The sequence below is a fragment of the Prionailurus bengalensis genome, chromosome A1 (genome assembly GCF_016509475.1).
Source record: "Prionailurus bengalensis isolate Pbe53 chromosome A1, Fcat_Pben_1.1_paternal_pri, whole genome shotgun sequence".
Lineage (NCBI taxonomy): Eukaryota > Metazoa > Chordata > Mammalia > Carnivora > Felidae > Prionailurus > Prionailurus bengalensis.
The window spans coordinates 7,972,267-7,984,381 of record NC_057343.1 but is presented as its reverse complement, the minus strand read 5'-3'; the positions used below and the strand labels follow the sequence as shown (position 1 = coordinate 7,984,381).

Genomic DNA, 12,115 nt, shown 5'->3' with positions numbered 1-12,115 from the left:
GTGATTGCGTGATTTGTTCTCCGTTTCCTCAAATAGTTAATAGGGAGTTAAAGAGAACGTTAAACTCTGCTTTGCCCCTCCATGCCGTCGCAGTAAAAGAGAGATTTCCGTTTGTTCTATGATGTACCGAAAGTCCAAAAGCCCATTTCCCATGAGTGTCCGTTATTCCCTAAGAGGAACTGAATCACTCTAGGCGATACATTCGCTCTTTCCGAATGTGCTACTTTCTTCGGTAACTATGAAGCCAGGACTGAAAACACACACACGGCCCATCTTCGAAACCACCGACTGGCTAATGGGAAATAAAAGTAAACTAAGATCGTAGTTGCATGCGTAAAGTAGAGCATAGCCATTTGGACTGTCTTAGAACTGAGACTCTCTAGTGATGAGAATTTGCCTGCAGAACTTGCATGGATATGAACTATTGGCATCTACCTTTATGCGGAACACAGTAAACCAAGAGATTTTAAAATGCCCAGCTGAAGAACCGTGCAATGTAATGACATCGTAGAATTTTTTAGAGTTAAATCTTTGAGAAAGTCTAGAAAACTTGAAGAAACGTGATGTCCGAACGGATGAGTCGGATGCACAGCACAGGGTGGCATTCAGTCTCCCGACTCTCAGTTCTGTTTGCAATTGCAGGATGTCTAGGCGTTGATATATTTAAAGTAAAAAAAAAAAAAAAAATTAAGTTTTGTACCTTTTGTTTGCGAGTTGTGTGCCTTAACTGTTCTCCCTTGGGGGAAAGATCTTGATAATCTTGGTTTCACTATAGTTTATGAAAGGGACAACTGGTGTGACCATTTATACAACTAATAAGAACTCCACATGAGACCACAATAGAAAAGTCTATTTTTATTTTTTATCTGGAGAAATGATCTATCTAGTTGATCTGACTTACAATGGCCCTTGTGCTGCCGATGAAGCGTCGTGGAAAACTCTGAAAAACATCTGGAGGGGATCAGCCAGTGCTTCTGGGTTAATACTTAAGTCACATGGTGACCAGCAGCACCCCTGTGGGTACCTTAAACCATCACCTTTTCTTTCTTCCTTCAAGGTACTTCTTCCTCCTTGCCAATAAACATGAAGTGTGTCTCAGTATAGGGTTTTTTTTTTTTAAGTTTTTTCTTCATTTAAGTAATCTCCACACCCAGCGTGGGGCTTGAACTCACGACCCTGAGATCAAGAGTCAGGCACCCTTCCAAGTGAGCCACCCCAGCGCTCTGTGTGTCTCAGCTTAAAAACCCCACCTGGTTTCCCTGGAAACTTAGTGTCTAAATTTTTTAAATGAATGTTGAGACCAACGTATGTATCACCTTGAGCTCACAAACGTAAATGACAGTGTTAAAGTGCTATCGGAGAGGCAGTGTGGAATGACTTCCTGATCATGCCCTTAACCGCAGGTTAAAAGATGGGTTCCCTGTGACCGAGAAATCGGCTCGCTATTTGGTTCTTGGCTACTCATTAATCATCAAAGACGTTGCTGCGGAAGATGCAGGGGATTACACAATCTTGCTGGCCATAAAGCAGTCAAATGTGTTTAAAAACCTTACCACCACCTTAATTGTAAATGGTAAGTTGACTGTTCACGCTTCCTTCTGGTTTTGGGGAGGGGTGAAGGTCAGGAAAACTTGTAAATCAAAAGTCGATATAACAACATCAAGTTAAACCAACTTTTTAAGTAATTCTTTTATTTATTTCTTTTTAAATGTTTGTTTATTTTTGAGAGAGGGAGAGAGAGAGAGAGAGCGGGGGAGGAGCAGACAGAGGGAGACAGAGGCTTAGAGGCGGGCTCTGTGCGGTCAGTGCGGAGCCTGATGTGGGGCTCAAACTCACCAGCTGTGAAATCACAACCTGAGCTGAAGTCAGATGCTTAACTGACTGAGCCACCCAGGCGCCCCTTTTAAGTAATTATTTTAAAAATCACATATGCCCCCATCAAAACGATTTCATGTCTGCTTGTTATCTTCCATAAGCAATAAATGTTTTTGTTATAACTGTAGTCATGATGTCCATACCGTGGAATCAATTCTCTACTGTTACCAAAGCGATTCTACTTTAAAAAAAAAAAAAATAGCTGTAATGCCAACAAATATGTGTTTGTTTCTCTGACATCAAAACCAGTGGGAATGTGGTCCTTCAGGCTGTGGCCCGGGAGAAAGTCACCGTACAGCTCTTGACTTCTGTCCTGTTCATCTCCCTTCCAGTGAAACCCCAGATTTATGAAAAGGCCGTGTCGTCCTTTCCAGACCCGACCCTCTACCCCCTGGGCAGCAGACAGACCCTGACTTGTACCATGTATGGTGTCCCTCAACCTACAGTCAGGTGGTTCTGGCGTCCCTGTCACCATAATCATTCCAAAGCAAGGTAAGGACGGTTTGTTTCCTGACTAACTTTCAAGTACTTGTTATACCTGGACTCGCGATTCTTTAATGGACAGAGATGGAAGTTTGCAAACGGAATACGCAGCCGTATTTGGCGCGAAGACTTTCCCTCCCGTGGGAAAGAGGGGGCAATATCTACTCTTCTTCCTTACTCAGTGCTAGCCATGTCATCATTTTTCTGTCTATAGTTTGGGGAGCACAGGGACAGGTTATCTTCGCCTTTTTTGACACTCAGGTTTGAACTCCAGTCTCTTGTTTTCAACTGAGAATCCCTAGACTTTGGCTAACTCAGCTTCTTCGTGTTTTGGGAAATGTTGGACATGATGGGAGACCTTCCCTGCCCTGATGATCGCTACCCATGCTCTTCCATTCATCTGAAATGCGCTCCCACCCATTTGCTGCCCCCCCCTCCAGAAGTCCTTCCTTATCCCCCAAGGCTCAGTTCGTGTGTCAGCTTCTCTGCCGCGAGCACTCCTAACTGCCGCGTGCAGACCCCTTTCTCCCTCTCCAGTATGAACCACACCTCGTGCGCCATCGTGACTTTGCCAGGCTTGCGTACATGTGTCGTTTCTCTTAACCACGAGCCGGCTGAGAGCTTCTCTTGTGTCTTCAGGGCGTGGTGCACGTGGTAGTCGACGCTCACCGTGCATTTGCTGAACGGTACATCCCTCCCTTCTGGTCATTGTATGGTGTTTCCTTGCATCCTGTTGGTGACAGTCCTGCCTGCCCTTTTCCCATTTTTGTTTAGTCTAGAGGGATGATGCTAAGGACAGTTGGTGGGAGCCGATTTGAAGAACAGGAATAGAATCAATAAGTGCAACAAGAAGGTATTATTGAGACTGCCCAAGAATGATGATCATGCCATAATGTTTGTTTCACCCCACTTGCGGAGTGTTGGGGGAAATTGCTATTCAACAAAAACGAAAACAAAAGCAAAATCGGCTTGCTAAAAAAATAAGAAAGACACAATTCTAGCATAAACAGAAGTGGCTGTTTGGTTTTCTAGATTCTTCCTGCAATGTCAGCGTTTCTTCAGCGTGTGTTTCAATCCTTTGTCTGAGGCCTTGGATTCTGACAGCGAAAGTTAGCTCATGAACTCTAGGGTTCCGAAGAAGTAGCTATTGCCACACACGTCTGATTTCTCATCTGAATATCATTTCAATTTTCTTCTCTTTTTTTTTTTTTCAACGTTTATTTGTTTTTGGGACAGAGAGAGACAGAGCATGAACGGGGGAGGGGCAGAGAGAGAGGGAGACACAGAATCGGAAACAGGCTCCAGGCTCCGAGCCAGCAGCCCAGAGCCCGACGCGGGGCTCGAACTCACGGACCGCGAGATTGTGACCTGGCTGAAGTCGGACGCTTAACCGACTGCGCCACCCAGGCGCCCCACATTTCAATTTTCTAAGAACAGAAGTATGGAGAAGTTACTAAGCTCGAATATCTTCTTTACCACTGTGGATATTTAGCCCCAAACACAGTGAGATCTACTGAGATTTTGTGTGATTTTGCTCATTTAGGGGTAAGTATACCCATTTGTGGATCTATTCCCATATTTGTGCTAACCTGACATGCAAATACGTGAAAAATAACTAAGCTATTCAGAGAAAAGTATAAAGTTCAATGTTTGTAGAAAACATAGTTTTTTATAGATGTTTTTAATTTTTGTTTTGATAATAATGAATCTAAAATTTCAGTTCTACTTAGGATAGACCTAGGAACTCTGAGAAAATAATTGTGTGGGAATATAATAGTATGAAGTTGGGTTTGAATAATGCTGTTAAAATGTGGTTTGGGGAGGGTGCCTGAATGACTCAGTCGGTGAAGCGTCAGACTCTCGGTTTCGGCTCAGGTCATGATCTCACAGTTCATGAGTTTGAGCCCCACGTTGGGCTCCGCACTGGCAGTGTGGAGTTTGCTTGGGATTCTCTTTCTCTCTCCCTCTCTCTGCTCAGCTTGTGTTCTCACTCTCCCTCCCTCTCTCTCTCTCTCTCTCAAATAAACTTAAAAGATTTACAATAGGGTTTGGGGAATGAGGTCAACCAAAGTAAAACTATGGAGACATTAACTCTCTTGCTGTCTTTTTCCGATTTGTTCGGTGGTGCCTGAACTCCTTCTCCTGTGTTACTTACAGAGTAAGTTTACTGAGCTCTGTCTCCTCCTGGACTCCTCTCAAGTCTCAGAGAGTGCCTCAACTCTTGAGCAGATGTTTGTTGACCATTTGACTTATTCTCCATTTGAGACATTTTTTAAACCAATCACAGACCGATCAGAAAGGAAAGCTTTAACTTTTTTCAGTGATGCTTCATTTATAAAAAAATATGTTGTTGCTTGAAATTATCTGCTACAAAATGTGCATATCCATCAGAAGTTCTCTTTTTTTTTTTTTTTTTTTCTTCAGTCAACAGACCGAGTAGCTTACCTGTGTCGGGCCCAGATTGGGCGTTTGTTGGTTAAAACAGTACATTTAACTTAGAAATAGTTCAGAAAGATATATGGGAGTTATGTGCACTAGGACACAAATAGAATAATTCTACTTCACACTGTCAGACAGAAGCTAAAATTGGAAGATACATGGATCTTTCTTTAATTACTAGAAGTTTGAAATACGTTTTTAATTTTTTTTTAGCGTTTATTTATTTTTGAGACAGAGAGAGACAGAGCATGAGCGGGGGAGGGTCAGAGAGGGAGGGAGACACAGAATCCGAAACAGGCTCCAGGCTCTGAGCCGTCCGCACAGAGCCCGACGCGGGGCTCGAACTCACGGACCGCGAGATCGTGACCTGAGCCGAAGTCGGACGCTTAACCGACTGAGCCACCCAGGCGCCCCATGAAATATGTTTTTATATGAATGTATTTTGGGTACCTGACACCTAGATTCCGTTGTAGATAGGAATTTTAGTTAGTGACATTTGAATAAAGGGCGTTCCGTTGCATGCATTTTTAGAATCTTATTTTGAGTTACATAGTAACATATTTGCATGGTGGCATCTATGCGTGGCCGTCAAGAGATTAGGTGATTGATATGCACATTACTCTTGAATATATAGGATAATTCTTGGTATTTAAATTTTAGACTCTAGGTAAAGGACATGTCTGCGTATGGACACAACCAAAGTGTGAGTTTAGTTTCGAGGTTTGAACGTGTTTTAAGGAGCTCCAACTTCTTAATTGGCTTGATATGGCCGACTGGCTCATGTATCTAAGTTAAAGAGGTTCAGACTTAAATTGTATAGTTTCCTGGAGCCCAATAAATACATAAACGTATTTTAAAACTATCAGAACTACGGCTCAGCTAATTCATCTTTGTTGAACTTAAGAACCATAAATAGGGGCGCCTGGGTGGCGCCGTCGGTTCAGCGTCCGACTTCAGCCAGGTCACGATCTCGCGGTCCGTGGGTTCGAGCCCCCGCGTCGGGCTCTGGGCTGACGGCTCGGAGCCTGGAGCCTGTTTCCGATTCCGTGTCTCCCTCTCTCTCTGCCCCTCGCCCGTTCATGCTCTGTCTCTCTCTGTCCCCAAAAATAAATAAACGTTGAAAAAAAAAAAAAAAAAATTAAAAAAAAAAAAAAAAAAGAACCATAAATAAAATGCCCAGAAATGTCTTCTTTTTTTTTTTTTTTTTTTTTTAATGTGATCCACTGCCGAGCCATGTTTTAGCTATGCTTTTGATTCGCCTCAAGTTAGTTCTTACAAAACGTTAGGAATGAAAGAAAGGGGGAAAAGGGTGGTTGGGTCCTTTTTGACTCCGATTCCTAACGAGCTGAAAGGAAATAGCAGAATCTTTTCCCCTTTTACTCTTCGGCACATTCGGAGGCTAAGGTAGTAGAACTAGAACATTTCTTTTGAATTAAAAAAAAAGTTTTTTTTAGCGTTGGTGCATTTTTGAGACCGAGAGAGACCGAGCACGAGTGGGGGAGGGGCAGAGAGAGAGGGAGACACAGAACCCGAAGCGGGCTCCGGGCTCCCAGCCGTCGGCACAGAGCCCGACGCGGGGCTCGAACCCATGAACCGCGAGATCATGACCGGAAGTCGGAAGCTTAACCCACGGAGCCGCTCCAGGGCGCTCCTCTTTTGAGTTTTTAATAGCATTAAAATAACTGATGAATACCAGATGAAGTGGACTTGTGGATTCCTTCTTATCCTCAGCAACTGGCAGAGACTTCTAAGCGGATATTCCTAAACTTGTCCCTTGTTCGTGCGGGCATCACCTAGGGAGTGTGCACCGGGGTGTTAAGCTTACGGCATCTTTCACATGTGTGTAGTTTATAGCGTCTGTTCATGTAAAATACAGATAAATTACACACGCTTCACAGAGACACGATGAGGATCAAGTGAGAGAACGTGTTTGGGAAAAGGTACAGAGTGTCCTAGGAAGCCAAGGTTGTGATTACCGCTAGCAGTGGGGTACAATTCTCTAAACAAGCCTCCAAACTTTTAAGGAACTTGAGAAGAATTTTCTGCCTACTTACAGAGCTAGTTTCCCAACAGTGAGCATTTCTAACCCAACGCTTCTGAGAAGGGAACCCAAGTCTTGGAAAGTAAAATGTGACTTTTCCTGTGCTTGAGCGATGGAAAAGTAGTAGATCTGGGCTGTAGAATTGAGGAAAACGGAACATGATTTTTCTCAGAAGAAAAATGAAGGACATACAGACGAGTTCGGTAACAGGAAAAGCACACAAAACTGTGCCATGGGCGGGGAGTGAAGTAACCGTCCCAGCCTGTGGCCTGTCTCGCTCACTCGTTTCGGTCATGGAGGGAAGTGATCCTGACCTGTGGGTTTGGCAAGGGCCAGGGTGGGGCAGAGTAGGATGTGGGAGAGCTGACTCCTACTCGGCACGCCCGTGATAGATTCTAGAACTTCACCTCCCCCCGCTGGATTTTGAAGAACTAAGTAGGACTCCTGACCCACCCATGCGATGGGCTGGTCTGGCTTGCGTGGTCCTTCGCCACATGCCGCCCTGGGACTAGTTTGGACGAGGTTGCCTGCTGTGTGGAGGTTGGTCTGTCAAGGAACGAGTAACAGTCTTGGGCTGGAGGGAAGGGGACCCTCTTTGGGAAGCGGAAGAGATGGATTTAGGGGGCCCAGGAGGAAACAAGGAACAGACAGAACAGCCTTGGTGTGATGTTGGTACTCCAGATCAACCGGTTACATTTTCGCAGGAAGAGTCTGACGTGTCGCAAGTCGGCTTTTATTCGCACGTGCTTGAGCACCAAGGGGGCCTGCCAGTAACCGACTGGAGAATTCTAGGCCTGGCTGGCCCCTCTGCCCCCCCACAAACAGGAGGCTGGTGAGTGGCAGTTAGCCGCTGCCGGGTCATCCTTCCTGACACTCGCCGTTAACCCATTAACGCAGCTCGCCTTCCTGTCAGCGCCCAGGGTCTACCCAGTTGTTTCTGGGGTGGCCTTTTCTTCTTTTTAAAACTAAGGCCCACTTGTCACATGGTGAGTGTGTTTGGGTCTTTCCTCCAGGGAAGGTGAAGGCCTGTGACCATTGATGACCGCGACTTTGTTTTCAGAGCACGCGTTCTTTCCGTCACAGGCTGCTTTAGTTCTCTGTCTCCATCTAACTATCAAGGTCACCAGTAACACTGATTATAATAGAGTCGCAGCACCGACTACCCTGGTGTCCTTTAGTGGAACGAATTGTTAAGTGTTTTGAGTTCTTTGTGAAAAACCTCATTTTCTTTTACTGGCTGTCCGTGATGACACAGAGAGAAACTTGGGCTCCTTCCCGTGCATTAAACGTTGCTTCCATCTTTTTAAAAAAGTACACGTCCTTAATGTTTATTTAAGAGAGGGATCGCACACATGCACGTGCTCACGTGATGGGGAGGGACAGAAAGGGAGGGAGAGAGAAAGAGAAATTTCAAGCAGGCGCCACGGTGGCAGCGCAGAGCCTGATGCAGGGCTCAGACTCACAAACCGTGAGATCGCGACCTGAGCCGAAACCGAGAGCCGGTCGCTTGACTGGCTGAGCCGCGCAGGCGCCCCAAACACCGCTTGCATCTTGCAAATGCATTTTGCTCCTCATCAGTATTCGACCCAAATGCACTGGCAGTCACCTACTTTTCACGCCAACCGCGTACACAACCAAGATCCCCACCATTGGCCGCTAGCATTTATGTTTTAATTCTGTAAGATCCAGCATATTTGGGAATTACTTACTTTATCTGTACGTATTCCCTCGTCTCAGGGACAGAGACCTGGGAAGCGAGGAAGTGGGTTCTATTCTTGGCACAGGCCCTGACTTCTGTGTGACCTTGGCCGGCTATTTAATCTGTGCTTCAATTTCCCCTTCTGTAGATGGTAACTGCCCTGCTTCCCCTTTCCTATAATACACAGCTATTCATGAGTGAAATGAGAAAATCACTTAAAAATGACGTTTTCTCCATTCAAAAAAGCTTGAAATGATTGCCTCGTTGTTGCACACTGATGTTTCCCTTCTGCTGCTTACAAATCACAAAGCGATTTGATCTGAGGATTAACTCTGAGGATCAATGCCAAACTCACTGAAAAAATCAGCTCGTGAAAATACAATGGTGGTTAGGAAAAGTCTGACGGGTAAGCATGTGTTCTGTGCTACAGACAACCGCCTCGGTAATTACAATGCCGGTAATTACCCATTAAAAAAGAAAACCCCACAGCGTCCCCACTACTGGTGTCAACCCACATTTTCCTCACTGCCAACCTGGACTACCTTCTCCAGTCTTCGTCTCCAGCCCACCCAGGCAAAGGCATTGTCGTTCTTTGCCCAGTTAGCCCTCAGACTGTGCTTGTTTTGTTTGGTCTTCGGCCGGCGAGCCCTTCGGAATGGGAGACGTGTAGTTGGATTCTCAGCTCCTGGAAGGTGAAGGGGGCAGAGTGCTCTGCCTGGGCGAAAATGGTGGATTTTGGAAGAAACACCCCGTAGACGGAGGTGGAATTTCGAGGAACTGCTTCCAAAACCCTAAAGCCAGTCCCGTCTGCTGGAGTCTCCCCATAATTACGTGCTTTAGAAGTTTCATGGGAAGTAATAATTTCGGTCACACAGTTTGATGCCCCGTTTCTGAACACTCTCCACCTGCCCAGCAGTAGAGGACGGGGTGGGGGAGGGGGCGGTCTAGGGAAAGCGGACCACTCTGGGGCTGAGTGTGGTTCGCAGGCCTTCTCGGTAGGGGTGGGCATGGGAGGCAGCCTACAAAATGGGGGAAGGCGGAGGCATCTAGGAACTCCAAGAAGGGCTTGCTTAATTGCATCTCTCTATTGTTTCCATCAGCAAATTGGCAAAAAGAGGAAGGCCTGAATCATTAGGGATGTGTGAGGGGTAGATCGTTTGAGAGAAGCATAATTCTCCATACCCCACCGATGCACACAACGAACAGGACCAAAACAAAACAGTTGTTAATGGTAGTTAATTAGAAACGTACTCAAGGCTTTAATTGGCCACCAGCTTGAATGTCTACTATTATTATTTATTATTATTACTATTGAAAGAGTTTTATGTCCCATATTCTGTCTTCTAGCTACAAAATGGAAGTGTTAACAATTTAAACGTTGAAAAGGTCAACATCTTTCCCGGGGGCCAAACACAGATCAGGTGTGAGAGGGAAGCATAATTTAAGAAGACCCCTTCTTTTGGAAATACCACACACTGCATGTTTTAATATTTACCACGTTCCTCTAGGGTATACATGCGATTCGTATCCATGTGTCTCTTGACGTGTTCTCTGTGCAGCGTGTGTATGGATCTGTGGACTCAAGCCAGCCATGCTGTCGAGAATTTTAATTTGCCATATACAAGACCTCGAATCGAAACGGGGGCTTTTAAAGACTAATGCTGCCATCGTGGCAGCACTTTGAGCTTGAACACACAAATTCAAATAAATCTGGCCGTCTTATACAGGAGGCTTTCATCACAAGCGAAAAGTGAACGTTCACTTACTAATGAGAAACTTCTTGCTTTCTATTATATAATTGCTGGACGAGGAAGTGCGTGTTGTCCAATGTGAATGTTTGGACAACAGCCCTTGTTAATATTTCATGCACAGTCCTGAGAACACAGCACGAGTTTGTTTGCCAAATGCCTCTCTGCCACTTTCCTGTGCTTTGTGAGATGTTCCTCTTTTTCCCACTCCTCGTGGTAATACAGCGAGTCTGATGAATAATTGTTTCTAATGAATTAACTGTCTCCTGTAATTGCTATCAAGCATTTCATTATGTGTTTAAATTAAACCAAAAGGCTGAGTCATAGGAAGTCTATGCAGAATGATTTCTATAGGGATCTTTTGAGCAAAATTCAGCGTAGCGTCCCGGGATTAGGACTACCAGAAGGCAACGACACACAGTTTGGGAAGGTTCCTTGCAAAGATCGGCAGAGTCTCTCAAATTATTTCGGGCCGTGCTCACAGATTTTTAAGAATTGAGTGGGCGTTTTCATGACCGAATCTACAAATTCCTGTCCTGACACAGGAGCCTTAGGTCATGGATAAATAGGACAAATTACTTATAAAACATGCACCTGCTCTTAGAAATCTACATTTTGATTAGATCTCCAGGGACTTAGTAGACTGTTTTTCCCCCCAACACTGTGTAGCACAAAGAATAAAATCAGTAGACTGTTTCTTGAAACACGGACTCTAGTCTGTGGTTTTAATGTAACTTCACTGCCCTTTTAGGTGAAAAGGTAGAGCCGGATGTATTGTGTAGAAAGGATGTGATGGATTTAGACTATGGCCAGGTGGTGTCTTACAATGCACTTCAAGTCACTGGAACTTGTTTCTTCATACTTTCTCTAGAAGCCTTGGGGATGTCTTGTCACCTTGAATGCCACTGTCTACTTAATGGTAACAGCTATAATAGCTGGAATCAATGAGCCCTCCCTGGTGCCAAAGTTGCCCTCATCCCTTTACACATATTATCCCTAATCTGTACAGTTCTACATAATGGACATAATTTCCCCATTAGGAAACTGAAGCTCAGAAAGTTCTTTCTTGGGGCGCCTGGGTGGCTGAGTCGATTAAGCCTCCCACTGTTGATTTTGGCTCAAGTCATGATCTCATGGTTTGTAAGATCAAGCCCCGAGTTGGGCTCTGTGCTGATAGTGCCTGCCTAAAATATTCTCTCTCTCTCTCTCTCTCTCTCTCTCTCTCTCTCTCTCTCTCTCTTCCCCACCCCCACCCTTGCACTCTGTCTCTCTCAAAACAAATAAACTTAAAAAAAATTCTTTCTCAGGTGTTTTCAGATAATAAGAGAGGCTAAGTAGTTTGGCATTTCAGAAGGTTACTTTTCATTGGTATCCCACGGGACTCCTCTGAGTGCGCCCCAATGGGTTCCCAGAGGAAGGAGCAGAAATCCTTGAGGGGACGGGTTTGGGGAGGCACTGGCTTAGCCCACTGGGTTTACTCTTGTCACCAGTGATCCCACAAAGTCTACCCGTTGAGTCAGAGTCGCACCGAGGATGGGAGGGGAGAGGAGAAAGAGGTCAGCAGCAGATGGGAGAAGTGGATTCACGTTTCACAATTACTTGGGGAACTGGTGACCAGACCACCTGCTCTGGTTTGGGCCCCACACCTACAGGTGGGAATAGACCCTTTGAGGAGGCATGAACCCCAGTGGGATGAGCAGGTCTAAATCAGACCAACCTGAAGAAGGTAGCAAGTCAAACGGTCCACTTGACCCTTTGACTCTGGTGGCACTGGCCCTCTCTGGGACTTTCTCCCCACGCAGGGGTATTTATTTGATCCTTTGCAAGGAA

At 45.3% G+C, this 12,115-nt stretch overlaps 1 protein-coding gene across 1 annotated transcript in view; it reads left to right on the top strand.

Moving 5' to 3' along the window:
• FLT1 (fms related receptor tyrosine kinase 1) overlaps positions 1–12,115 on the top strand; it is a 176,925-nt gene that overhangs the window by 60,114 nt on the left and 104,696 nt on the right. Inside the window, exons 9-10 of the mRNA XM_043575963.1 lie at positions 1,404–1,573; positions 2,208–2,367. Coding sequence (XP_043431898.1) covers positions 1,404–1,573; positions 2,208–2,367 — 330 coding nt within the window. The remainder of the gene's footprint in view (positions 1–1,403; positions 1,574–2,207; positions 2,368–12,115) is intronic.